General features: G+C 38.6%; 1 protein-coding gene and 1 pseudogene across 2 annotated transcripts; one reads left to right on the top strand and one right to left on the bottom strand.

The window, feature by feature from the left end:
* Positions 1–6,858: 6,858 nt before the first annotated feature.
* Positions 6,859–11,275, bottom strand: LOC143533722 (translocase of chloroplast 120, chloroplastic pseudogene; annotated as a pseudogene). Its single transcript, XR_013135409.1, has 3 exons — positions 11,078–11,275; positions 6,994–10,618; positions 6,859–6,914 (listed from the first exon to the last, which is right to left on the bottom strand). The product of XR_013135409.1 is annotated as a translocase of chloroplast 120, chloroplastic pseudogene (transcript).
* Positions 11,276–12,855: 1,580 nt separating this feature from the next.
* LOC143533723 (zinc finger BED domain-containing protein RICESLEEPER 3-like) lies at positions 12,856–13,626 on the top strand. Its single transcript, XM_077028406.1, has 2 exons — positions 12,856–13,150; positions 13,220–13,626. Exons 1-2 carry the CDS (start codon positions 12,856–12,858, stop codon positions 13,624–13,626), a joined length of 702 nt encoding a protein of 233 aa, XP_076884521.1.
* Positions 13,627–13,909: the final 283 nt, after the last annotated feature.

A 13,909-nucleotide genomic window follows, 5' to 3' on the forward strand; every position in this document is an offset into this window, starting at 1 on the left:
GACCGTGAGTCACGTGTTCGGTTATCAATATAACGTGTTTGATTTATTGCTCGTGTGATTCTATCTCTACACTCGTAACTACCTGCGCAGGGATTCCGCACCTGCGTTGTTAGCGATATCTCGTGTACGATCCGTCCAGGAACCTACAAGGACTCGCCATGGAAAGGTATTATTCGTTTTAGGAAGAAAGGAAAGTTGAGTCCAAGATATATTGGACTGTTCAAGATGGTAGCCCGTGTAGGAGAAGTGGCGTATAAGCTCGATTTACCTGCATAACTGGAAGGGATTCACTCCACCTTTCATGTTTCTCACTTAAGGAAGTGTCTCGTGGATGACACATCTCATGTGTCGTTAATGGACATAGAGGTAGATGAACAATTGAATTACATTGAGCAACCACTTGAAATCATTGACAGTATAGATAAATAACTCTGTCACAAGGTCATTATCTATATATAGTAAAATTGAAATTTGGCGCTGCAACAAGATGATTGGTTCGCTTGGCAACGCGTGACTCAGCCAAGTAACTTTTTTTTGGTTTTTTTATAGTTTTAAATTTTATAACTAAACGGTTATTTGTATCGACTTGTCGCCGCCATGCCCAGGACCGACACCGTTACCAACGATTGGGTTTTACCGACTTTTTTGTTTTACACAAACCGACCGATTCCGTAAGACCCTAATTAGACCAAGTGGCGGCACCACATTCGTCCAGCCATTTTCTCCTTTTTTTTGTTTTTGTTTTGCCTTGATTCCCGCAACGTAACGGACGTGATGGAAACCGATCAAATTCATGTAGACTCACCGTCATAACGCCCAGGACTGACAATGCTCGGGTTTTATTGACTCACCGAGCAACATCTAGTATAGAAGTAAAGGTGACATGTCGGTGCCACAAGACTCATTTTGATTATTTTATTGTTTTTTTTTATTTTGCCTTTCAAATAATGCTTTTTTTTTGTTTGTTTTTTAAGTTATGCTTATACCCAACGATTTTTTTTTTTGCCTTTCAAAATATGTTTGTTTTTTTAAGTTACGCTTATACCCAACGAACATAACAAATACTAACCATATTTGCGTTTGCATGCCGTCTAACGCTCGGGTTTTACCAACGTCCATGTTTTAAAGCTCAAGTTTTACCAACGCCCAGGCTTCACCGACAACACCCGGATTAACTCTCGGGTTTTCCCAACGTCCAGGTTTTACCGACTGAATAAACACCACTTTATATATTTTAATTTCTTTTATATGCATATGCTAATAGTTATTTTATTTGTAAATTTCATGAACTTACCTTTTTTTTAGTTATGGTATCGTAAAACATAACCGATACCGGCTGAAGTCGAACCACCGTCGCAACGCTCAAGTTTTACCAACTGACAAAAAACATTGTTTTAAATTAATTAAATTTTTATACAATAAGTTATATGAGTGCAGCTACATTTCTTTTTTTTTTAATATATTAATTTGAAGAATCTGTGTTTTAGTTTTAATCCGGTAATGTATTGAACGTAGCTGATACCGACAGAATTCGCATTAGCTTGCCGCTGCAACGCTCAAGTTTTACCGACAGAATTTGGCGCAACGCGCACAAAAAATCACTAGTTCCATTAGTAAAGGTGATTTGGAAACACCGTAAGGGGGCGGATGCAACGTGGGAAATGGAGGAAGAAATGCGTAAGTTCTATCCTCAGTTGTTTGCGTAACAAATAGGTTTTGAGGGCGAAGCCTTTTTAAAGAGAGAAGACTTGTAACATCCTCGTTTTGGGATTTATGTAAATAAATAATACAAGTTATTTTAGACGTGTGTCGTGTTACGTTATTCAATTTAATTATTTAAATGAGAAGAAAAGATTAGAATGGTTATGCGCTTGAAAAGAATTACGGGCCAAAAGCCTTGGGCTTAGCCTATATAAATGACCTAAAACCCTAATTACTACATCATTCTATCATTTCTCCATCATTATCTCATCATCAGACACACCCATACACACGTACGCCCTCCTGCTCACAAACATTCCATTCCACCCTAGATTTAGGAAAGAGGCAAGGTTGATTCTTATCCATTCATCATTCAAGAACTCCTCTAGGAATTACAAGTTGTTCAAGATCTAACATAACCAAACTTATAAGGTATGTTTTATGATTAAGATCCATTACTTATATTCATCTTCACCTTCATCTAATTCTTGAATGATAAAGGGTAATAATTATAAAGGGTATCTTGTAAGTTAGAAATGAAATGAACTTATGAACCCGACTCAAATGAACACTAATTGAACCAAGTAATAAAATGGATTCCGGTTTAAAACAATACGGCATATGTATATATAGATGTAATAAACATGGTCCAAAGATTTAAAAGAGACCGAAAAAGATTCGAGAGGGTTATGGACTCGAACCCAACTTGAACCAAAAGAAAATGAGCAACCCGACTCGAATCAAGTCGGGTGAAGAAATGGAAAAATGGACTCGGCCCAAAAATGAGCGAGTAAGGGATGACGAGAGAGAGACTCGACTCGAATATTCTAGTCGACAAGATCGGGCGGCTCGACTTGAGTATTTCAAACAGATCGACCCAGGTCGAGTCAAATGGACTCGAGTGACTCGAACCAAATGTAATCGGGCCGAATAAGAGAATCGACCCATTTGCTGGACTCGAGTGGAATGATGGAACGGCTCGAATGAATAAAACTCGACTGGAATAATACTCGAGCCAAACACCAAACTCGACTCGAACCCCTGCTACTTTAAACATGTGGACTCGAGCCAACCCAAGTCAGATGGATCGAAGGAACTTGGTCCATGATGGTTGATTGGAAATCAAGAAGTGAGACTCGACTCAATTTGAGTCGAGTGAAATAAACTGAATCGACCCGAACCTATAGCCAAGTAGTTCAAGGGGAGCCGATTTAAAGAAAACATAAACTTAAACCCAAACACCAACTCCTCCATTCAGCTCCAACGTTCTTTTCTTTTTCTTCCCGTCGACGGGTGGCAGGAAACAGAGGTCGGCGGTGGCTGTGGTTAAGGAGGAAGAAAGGTGGGTGGGTGGGTGGGGAGTGGGTTTGTTTATAAATAGTTAGGGTACTTAGGAGGGATGATTTGGTAAATATACTTTATAATAATAATAATAATAATAAATGAATATGATTAGAATGGAAACTGTAACCGACTCGTTTAAAACCCGTAACCCAACTCAAACGAAAACCGAAACCGAGAACCAACCCATGTCGGAACTGAAACCCGTAAGTTCGTTAAAGAAAAGCCTGAACACATGAGTTCGTCAATAAGTCATTAAATTACAAAGAAATATATATGCATGAGAACTTAATCCGACTCGTTAAGGAAGCAATAACGTATAGGCTCATTTAGAAGCCGTTAACATGTTAAAATCATTAGATCGGTTCGTAACTTATAAGGATTGGTTTCTTAATAATAATTAATTTAAGATTTAGTAACTAATAAAATTATGTTAAGTATATTAAACTAATATAATCGGTTAAAGGAGATTATATGTTCGGTTCAGTTAACTTAAAAGTTAACCCCGTTAACTTAAGAAAATAAAATAACAAAAAAAATATAGAGAATTAATACGTGTACGTTATTAACAGCAAGTCGAGCTACGCTGAAGAAAGGCATTACATTTAACTCAGAAAGGAATCGCCTACATGTGAGTTCTAGCCCTTCTCTGTGTTGCGTTTTTCGGGGATGTGTGCATACTACGATGTGTTAGATTAATACACTTACCTTAAATGGTATGTGTATATTAGATATATGATTATGCGTGTATGTGAGCGTTATTGAATGATTAATTTAGTATGCCCATAGTTATGATTAATTATATTATAGCGAACGTATGTATGGTTGAATGGTACGAGGAAGGGCACCGAACCCTAATAATATTCAAGGTATGGAGGGCACCGGACCCTTATAATATCCGAGGTATGTAGGGTACCGAACCCTTATAATATCCAAGGTATGTAGGGCGAAATGCTCTTAAAAGTAATGAAGCGACACGATAGTAATGTAAGTATAGAAACAATGTTGTAAAACTCCCGAGTAGGCGGCCGAGTACTCCCCGATTACTCCCCGCCTCGGCCGAGTACTCCTTAGGTATTTTCTGAGTAATCCCCGACTACTCCCGAGTACTCGCAACTCTCCAGTCAACCGCCTAGGACCGCCTAACGACTTTTACAACATTGTATAGAAGTAATAAGTAAGACAGTATGAAAGCATGTATGTACGTATGTATGATAAACGAACAGGTAAGTATTTAATACGTATCTCCGGACACGTATTAATAAGTAAGTAAATGTAATGTATGTTAATTAACTAAAACTCCGTTAGCATAGCTGACTTTTAGTATGCATGCAGGTGAATAGAATGAGGTAGGTTGCTTGATGGAGACACGTGGCAATAAGACGAAGACTGGCATCGAAGAGAAGAGAATACACGTGTTATTTATGTTTAATATTCAACACTTATGTTACTTCAGTTTAAACAAGTACTTATGATATGTAAGATTGGTTGACTTTATATTCCGTAATTTGTTTTAATTAACTCTGATTTTCGAATTATATGAATGAGTAAATCCAACCCGAGCAAAGGTAGGGTTCCCGGGAATGGAGCCTTATAGTTTAAAAGCTATCTGGGTTTGGTGACTCGTGACTCGCTTATGATTTTTACTACAAAATTGTTTCTTAATTAAAAATAATATCTTTTTAAAAAAATCGGATATTAATTTTTAGTATATCCCTATTTTATAGAATTTTCATATCAAATATTTGGTAAGATTAATTTTTTAATTTAATGAGATGTTATAACACATTTAAGGGCTGTCTGGGGTTGGTGAGACCCATGCCTGTGAACTCAGGTCAAATGCATGAGAAGCCTCTATTTACAAATAAAGCAATTTGATGGCTTGAGAGAATTTAGTGAGTAACAAGGGAGCTTTTAAAGATTTCGTTTATATGTATTATACCCGTGTTACGGAGGTTTTATTTAGGTTTTTGTTTTTAATCGTTTTGTTATTTTTATATTTTGTAATGATTTTTTTTTAACGTAGCTTTGTTTTCATTTAATATGTATATAGTAGTTTGTTACGTTAATTATATTTATTTAACATTAGGGCTCTTTCAATTGAGATGTGTATATTAACTTAAGAGGAGTGCAAAGTAAACACCTCTTAACTTAAGAGGAGTGTATAGTAAACGCCTCTTAACTTAAGAGGAGTACAAAGTAAACATATTTTAACTTAAGCTGAATGTAAATTAAACACCTGGTAACTTCGAGGAGTAACGTGTTTACCTCTTACTTAAGAAGAGTGTATAATAAACCAAGATAACCTGCTATCCAGGTCAAATATCTGGATTGAAACACTAAATAAATATTAAGTGACCTAAATAGAACAAACTTTACATTAATGACCTGATTTGAACAAAGCTAAATACTTGATTACTGTTCTATGGAGTAATCCCTTAGTTGTTATATAGCAAACTTAATCACCACAAATTTCCAAAATTCTGTTCGAAACCCTAATTTCTTTCCACTCATTCTTCGGTGGCGATTCACACTTGTCTCTTTCTCTGAAGGCGGTTTCAATTCATACTTAAAATCGAGCCGGGTCAAATTTTATTAAACATTTTGATACAAATTTGACCCGGTTCGGTTTTAAACAAAATTTATGTTAGCATGTAGATAAAAATAAACTTGTCTCAATGGTATATTTAGAATTTCGTAAAACTTCATGTTTTAAAGTTTTAAAACAAAAACCAAATGTGAGTACAATCCAATTTTAAGAATATAATATATAAAAACCAAATAAAAAACCAAATAGGTCGTAAAAGACGAGTTTAAGACATAACATGTCTTGAATTTTAAAAATAGTTTTATACATTTAGTTTATAAAAGACATTAATTGAGTCTTCTAAAAATGATAGAACAAAATGAGATTCTCTCTCTTGAGACATTTTCAGATTTTCCAATATTATAAAATAATTTTCCTTTACATTTTTTGTATAATTTTTTGATTGGCGGATGGGGTGGTGGTTGGCGGGTGTCGGTGGTGGTTGTGGTTGGTGGTCAAGCACAGAAGCTGAGAAATCAGAAAAGTGTGTCAATTGTGACACAACTTTAAAAACAATTTAAAGAATTTTCAAGATCTTATGCAAGTAGATCGAAACGCATTAGGTGGGAGATGTGCTAACAAAGTCACCGTTGAGAGGAGTCATGGAGTTTGAATCAAGGAATGTGATGAAGACTGATTCAAACTATGGAGCATATTTATAGAACTCTTGGTCCCTTCTGTTGCGCGCGTTGTCAGCGTCACGCACGCATGGGTTATTAGTTTAATGTTGAATAAATATCCAGACGGTCACATCGTTGAGGACGACTCCTGGTCTTGTGGTTTGTTGCGTTTTATGTGATCAAGTTATTAGCTTACGTTTTCTATATTCTTCAATCAAATACAAGAGTCCCCTGATTCATCTTCTTGTTCATAATCTTGCTCTTATAGTTATAATAATCTTGATGTAATAGTCCTAATACCCAACAGTTTTCTAATACATTTTATCCAAACGTACCTGTAAGCAACAACCACCACCATATCCAGTAAAATCCCTCCTCATAGTAGAGCTATAAGCAAGATCTAGAAAGGGTAGAATGTAGGCAAACCGTACCAATTAATTAAGAGTCACGTTCACTTAAGACCTTTGAGAGTCGCATACTCAAAATATGCATAATACAATGCGCTAACTAAACTCGGTCCCAATTCTAACCAGAACATCTCTATACTTGTAAGAATTCCAAGCCAAAATAAAATTAAAACAAAAACCAGCAGCATGCATAAGTTTTGCAAGCTCTACCACTAATAACCTTTTGTGCATATAACTACTTTCCCAAAACATTATCCCCTGCAACAAACAATGTATCAAATTAATCCAACAATTTAAACTTTAAAAAAAAAGCATAGTAAATAAAACTTCTACTCACATGTTGGTAATCAATATGCTGAATCACGATCTTGATAATAACCCAATAGCTTACAAAAACCCGGCACCAACGCGGCCAATGCAAGTTGAAGCTGTTCAGAGCTATTCAACCGAACACTAACTTGTCCCGAACCCTTGTTGTTTAAATTAACCCGACCAATCAGGTTAGTAGACCGACCAATAGGAATCTGAGACTGCGCGTTCCACCCAAGCGCCAGGTCGCCATGCCAATCCATAACCGAAAGACCAATCGTTGACAAAAACCGACCCAACGGGTAATCTTTATCTCGTAACGTAGCCTCCAAACTCCCACCATACGCCACGTCACCCCTCCCAATAACGGCCCCACCCACCACCACCAACTGCCCTCGTTTACTAATCGTTAACTTGTCCTCAAATTTCACACCACTCGTTAACGTGTCACCGAAATAAGTACCTGAGAGTCCGACCGATGCTTTGTTTTTTCTGTAATTAATAAATTGGGTGTCGCTTCTTAACGTGTACGACATCTCTTTCCCAACGGTTTGCATATCGAATGCTACTGTCGTTGAATTCGGTTTCGACTTCCCATGTTTTAACGCGCTCGATACCTCCATTTGCAGATTGGCATCTTTTTTATCTTTGGTAATCTGACCCATAAACGAGACGGGTATCTTGTCTCGTAGTGCAAGCAAGTGTTCCACATTGATTCCTTCATAACCAACATCGTGGTCCCACCCGTGCGGGTCGAGTACGGGTCGGATGAGCCACTGGTTAGCCGTGTCGAGTGCTCGGTACCGATGAATTGGATTATCCGCATCAAACGATACCGGTAAAGTCATATCTTGAACCGCAACGGGTACCGTTGCAGCCCCGTTACTTTCCTCGACATTATTATTACTATTATTAACATTAATATCCGCCGTTTTCTTCATCACCTTTCTTCGTTTCTTCTCGTCTTTTAACTGTTTCTTCATGAAGAGTTTTTCCCGATACTCCAATTCATCATAATAAGCTTTCTTTTGTGCTTTACTAAGCTTTGACAGCTGGGAACAAGTTAACCGTTTAAACAGTGGTAGCTCATCATATTCTGATGGCTCGTCATCATCCGAGTCGTCGCTGACATCATCCCCGACATCATCATCGTCACCAAACTGATCTTGAGGTAACTTAAGCTGCGGTCTCGATTGAAGAAGATTCGAAAGTATAAACGGTAATGACGGTTGTCGGGTCCGTGCTGTGAAAGGTTTACCCGGTGGAGAGTCTTGTAATTTTAACAACATGTTCGCCTCAACTAATATCTTTGAAGCAAATGAAAGTAATAACAAATGAGGCTTCCACACTTGGGCGTTTGGCAAAACGCGTTGACCGGCCGGATTCGTTCTACACGCCGAATGGTTCTCGACTAATGAAACCGGGTTCATGAGCCGCATATCACCTGCAGCCTGTCGAATAGCTTGCTGGACCACGTGGGACCATTGGGTCACAAACATGTCATAAGCCGTAGGTTCCCCGTTCGGACCATCGGGTGGAGCCGATGCAGCATGGGTCAAGACCACAATAGCATTAAACCATATAGACTGACCAAATACATCGGTTATCATTCTCAAAAGATGCATGTCACCCGAATCCCGACTTTGCATATCCAACCGGTCAAGATACAAAACAATGTCCGGAGGGGATTTTTGGATAAAGTGTTTAACCGAGTGGAGAATCTTCTCGTTTTTCCTTCGATCAGTCCATGAAGAATGAAGGCCCGGTGTGTCGATAACACGAACCTTTATACCCTGAACGGTTCCAACAACGTCTTGAACTTTTGTTGTCCCGAGTTTAAACGGGTCGGTCCCGAACTTAACCTCGTCAAATATTGAATTAATGGTTGCACTTTTCCCAACCCCGGTTTTCCCGAGAACCATAATGGTGCATGAGAATTCGAGCGGGTCTTGACCGGCTGCTTCCAACTGCTCAGCCATGGTGCTAGCCCGCTCAAAGCTAAAAGCACCAACACGGCCCCCGTTACTGCCTCTTAACTGTTCAGCCAATCCTAACCGATATAAGACCTGAGCCACCACAACATTATGAGTAGTCTGCCCTAGCCTACGGGCCAGTCTTAAAAACTTAACCCGTATCATCTGGAGCTTTTCACGGGTGTCGTCATTTTCATCGGGCTCCCCATTTGTCAGTTCTTCAATGACTTGGTTTGGAGGAGGAGACGTGGTTCCGTTGGGTTGAGATCGCACCATACGATGAGCAGGTTCTAATAGCGGTGCAGCACTGCCGAGACCAGTGGAGCGGGTTGATGCTGAGGATGGAGTTGGAGTGGGTGTGGGTGCGGGGGACGGTTTGGAGTTAGGAACCGGGGATTGATTAGCTTTTGAACCATATTTGGGTGTTGCAGATTTTGGTGTGGGTAAAGAGACACCTATAACGGGCCTCGAGTCAGTCAGAGCGGGTGAGGGTGCGGGGGACGGTTTGGTATTAGGAACTGGAGATTGATTAGGTTTTGAATCATGTTTGGGTGTTGCAGATTTTGGTGTGGGTAAAGAGACACCTATAACGGGCCTCGAGTCAGTCAGAGCAGGTGTGGCTGCACGGGGCGGTTTGGAATTAGAAACCGGAGATTGATTAGGCTTTGAATCATGTTTGGGTATTGCAGATTTTGGTGTGGGTAAAGAGACGCCTACAGCAGGCCTCGAGTCAGTCGGCGCGGGTGCGGGTGCAGGGGGCGGTTTGGAGTTAGGAACCGGAGATTGTTTAGGTTTTGAATCATGTTTGGGTGTTGCAGATTTTGGTGTGGGTAAAGAGACACCTGTAACAGGCCTCGAGTTTGGTTCTTTGTCCACTGGCATAATATCTTGTTTTGTTTCATGATTTTTCAGTTCACTTTTGTCAGCCTCGGGAGATACTGTTATTTCCACATGGTTATCAGGCTCATCAATGGTTGAAATACTTTCTTCTTTAACCTTTTCATCATCTTGAATGTGTTCAACGGTTGACCCATTTTGCATATTAAGCGAATTATTGCTTGAAGTTTCCAACTTTTCCTTCTGATTATAACTATCAGCATCTTTACTTTCAGTAACCAGCATATCTCTTCCATTCGCACCTCCACTAGCATGATCTTCACGTATCACTGTTTGTTCCAAATCAACATGGTTTGAAACACCACTTTCAGAAGTTTCAAGAATTAAAGTAACCGGTTTCTTGTTAACCTCGTTAACATCTTCCAATATATCTGCATTAGATACATTTTCGTCCTCATTTATCCCATTATTTTCCAACTTATTCGGCTCATCTTTGCTTGCATCTGCATAAGTCTTTTGTTCGTCACTCACAATCTCAATTTTCACCTCATCTTTTCCACCAGCCGCCGACTCATCAGTTTCCAATTCATTACCTTTATCAGAAGTTCTTTCACCATCAATTGCCTCACTACAACCATCATTCACAGTGTCATTAGCTTCAAGTTCACTCAGCTGATTGCTGGTTGCACTATCAGACGTATTTCTCTCTTCGTTAAACTCTACAGAATTAAGCGGTTTTCCCTCGGGTTCCTCAAAATCCGTGTGCTCATTGCTTTTGTTATTATCAATCACAACGGGTTGATCCACGGTTGTACTATCAGAAGTACTTACTTCATCAATCACCTACATATAACCAACAAGGCAACAATCAATCAAACTATATAATTAATAGTGTATTTGTATACAAGTTGAACATTACTAACATATATTCTACAACTTGATGAAGAGCGTAAAATATAATATAGATATAGATATTAATAACATGCTATTGCTATTCATTTGAAAGGGCTGGCAAAGCGTGTGTTATTGTGTTTAACATGTTAGAGACGGCATGATTAACACATGTATCAAACATGAAAAAGACTCGTTTAACACTTGGTTTTGGTGGTTTGAGCTTGGCGTTTATATGTCGTATGTATCAAGAAGGAGAAATGATGAACTCTAGCCTCTTAATTTTAGTTACTTATGAAAAAAGTATAAAATTGCATAGTGTACTTTTTTGCTAAACAGGTCTTATTGTGTCTAAACAGGTACCCAATTTACCAGCCCTTTCGATTAAACAAATAACTTAACTAATGTTACCTCTGAAGATACAACCGCCTCTACAGGCAGCGCCTTTTCAATAACTATTTGTGTCTCACGAGCCTCGGCCGCATCATTATTGACATCTATAATCCCTTGACCCTCATTAACACCACCATCTGTTGATAATGATAATCCATTAGCATCTGCATCAAATTCCTCTACTTTTGACTTCAATTCATGCACACCATTTTCCATCACAAACCCTAAAAAAATAAACCCCCCAAAAACCCGGATCCCTAAAATCTCACAATAAATAACCCGAAATTAGCAACCAAAAAAAACAATCAAAAGCTATCTTAGTTATCAATCAACAAGATCTATATTCAAGATAAAACTAGGGTTTAACGAATCAAACAGATGAAACTTAATAATAATAATAATAATACCTGAAGGCGGTGAAGATTGACGTTGAGGATAAGAAAAGATGAAGGAGGAGAAAAGAAAACTAGTAGGATTGTGTTACACTCATGTTGAAGCTATATCTATATGATATGCTGCTTGCTATATCTATGCACCTACACCTAACCAGTTGGTTTTTGTTTTCTTAATCGGACGGCGGAGAATGGTTGATGAGATTAATCGATGGTCATGGAGGAGTCATGGTGACGACGTATATAAAACACAACATCTTGTTATTAACCTTTTTCTCGTGTTCTCTTTTATATCTCAATTAATTTTGATTAATTTATTTAGTATAATTATCGAAGTTTATGGGATCTTAGGTCGTCATAGAATATATTTGATGTAAATACCCTTTTCGTGAAACATTGGCATGAGTCATGACTAGGGATGGCAAAAATCCCCGAATCCGACGGGGAAACCCGAAAACCGGCTTATTTCGGGTCGGGTCGGGTTTTGTTTTTTCGGTTTCGGGTCGGGTTTCGGAGATTGTTTCGGGGATTGTTTCGGGTTCGGGTTCGGGTTTGGGTTCAGGTACCCCCGCCCCGACCCGCCCCGATATAATATATAAATATAAATATAAATAATATATATATATATATATATATATATATTAAAAACCTAAACCTACATCCAGACATCCACTCATCCAGACTCCGCCACCGCCAGTCCGCCCCCGATTCACTCAATCGCCGTCTGCACCACCATCACCATCCACTCAATCGCCGTCTGCACCACCGGACCACCCTCCTCCTCCTCGTTTTGATCCCAGCCGAAGTATGTAATCTCACTCTTTAATCACACACACACACCATTCTTTTCTTCCCCACTATCACACACACACCGAAGTATGTTTTCTCCTTTTTTAGGGTTTTTCATTTGAAATTGACCTAATTTTGTTGTTGTTGCATATCGTATGATACACCGTTCTCTTTGCGATTGATGATTGACATGATAATTGATTTGGGGAATCTAATTTGTTTTAGGGGTTTCCTCTTTCCATGATAATAGACTATATTAATATTAATATTATCCTCAATTATATTCATATTCTTACTCTATGGCCTCTCGGTCTCTGTTTCATTCCACCGCTTTCTCATCCTACCACCTGTTCATATGAAGTATAATCTCATTGATTCCTCTATAAATTCTATAATAGAAGAAAGCAGTCGAGCCTCTTAATTTGTAGTGTAGCTGGTATACATTGACCTATCAATCTATCATGCACTAGCAATCACGAGCCACTGGTCCATATTGTATAATCTTCTTTAATTCTCTTTACTATGTCTTTAATTTGTTATCTTCTAGCAGCCTGTAGTTGGCTTTTGCTTAAAGTCTTCTATGTGCCATTCTATTTCAGTTGCATCTACAACTATATGGCATCACAAGGTGATAAATTTGCTTCAGACACTTGTACTCCTACTCCCGTTGCTTCAAACACTCCTACTTATTCTACTCCTCAAGGAAGCAGTGAAGGGGTACATGATTCTAATGAACCACCACCAACTAACTTTACTACCCACGATGAGTCTAACCTTGATGATACTTTTGAAGATGGTCAAAATGTCGGTGGTAAAAGGAAAAGATCTGCCGTGTGGAACCATTTTAAATTAATGAAAGTGAACGGTGAAGATAAGGCGGAATGTAACTATTGTAAGAAAAAGCTAGGAGGTTCAAGCAAAAACGGCACATCGCATTTACGAGATCATTTTGAACGTTGTCCAAGACGAACTGTTAAAGATATACGACAAAGCATCTTGATTATGGAGCAAAAGAAAGTTGATGGCAGTTCATCATATCTCTCCAACTACACGTTTAATCCAGACAACTCAAGGAGAGATCTCGCGGAGATGATTATTGTGCACGAGTATCCTCTTACAACGGTGGACCATCATGGTTTTAGAAAGTTTGTTCAAGGTCTTCAACCTTTGTTTAAGGTTCCGAGTCGAAATACCATCAAGAGCGACATTTTAAAAATTTATGAATATGAAAGGGTGAAAACTAAGAAACTATTAGGGAGGATCACAAGTAGAGTGGCAATAACTACTGATATGTGGACAGCTAACCATCAAAGAAAAGGGTTTATGGCCGTCACTGCACACTTTATAGATGACTCTTGGAACTTGCAAAGCCGAATCATGAGGTAAAGCATATATATTGTACAAGTCTAATATAAAGTTAGTTTAAAACTTTAAATGTATTTTACACTTATATTGATGCATAAATTTTATATAGGTTTATTTATGTGCCTGCACCACATACAGCTGATGTTCTTGCAGATACGCTATATGATTGTCTATGTGATTGGAATATTGATAGAAAAGTGTCTACTCTTACCGTTGATAATTGTACCACAAATGATGCAATTATCAACAAGTTACTACAGAAGCTTCCATTGAGATCACTCATGAGGAAAGGAGAGTTGTTTCA

Source organism: Bidens hawaiensis, unplaced genomic scaffold (genome assembly GCF_021521415.1).
Source record: "Bidens hawaiensis isolate Kalapana, Puna unplaced genomic scaffold, B.hawaiensis_p1.1 tig00009843_1, whole genome shotgun sequence".
NCBI lineage: Eukaryota > Viridiplantae > Streptophyta > Magnoliopsida > Asterales > Asteraceae > Bidens > Bidens hawaiensis.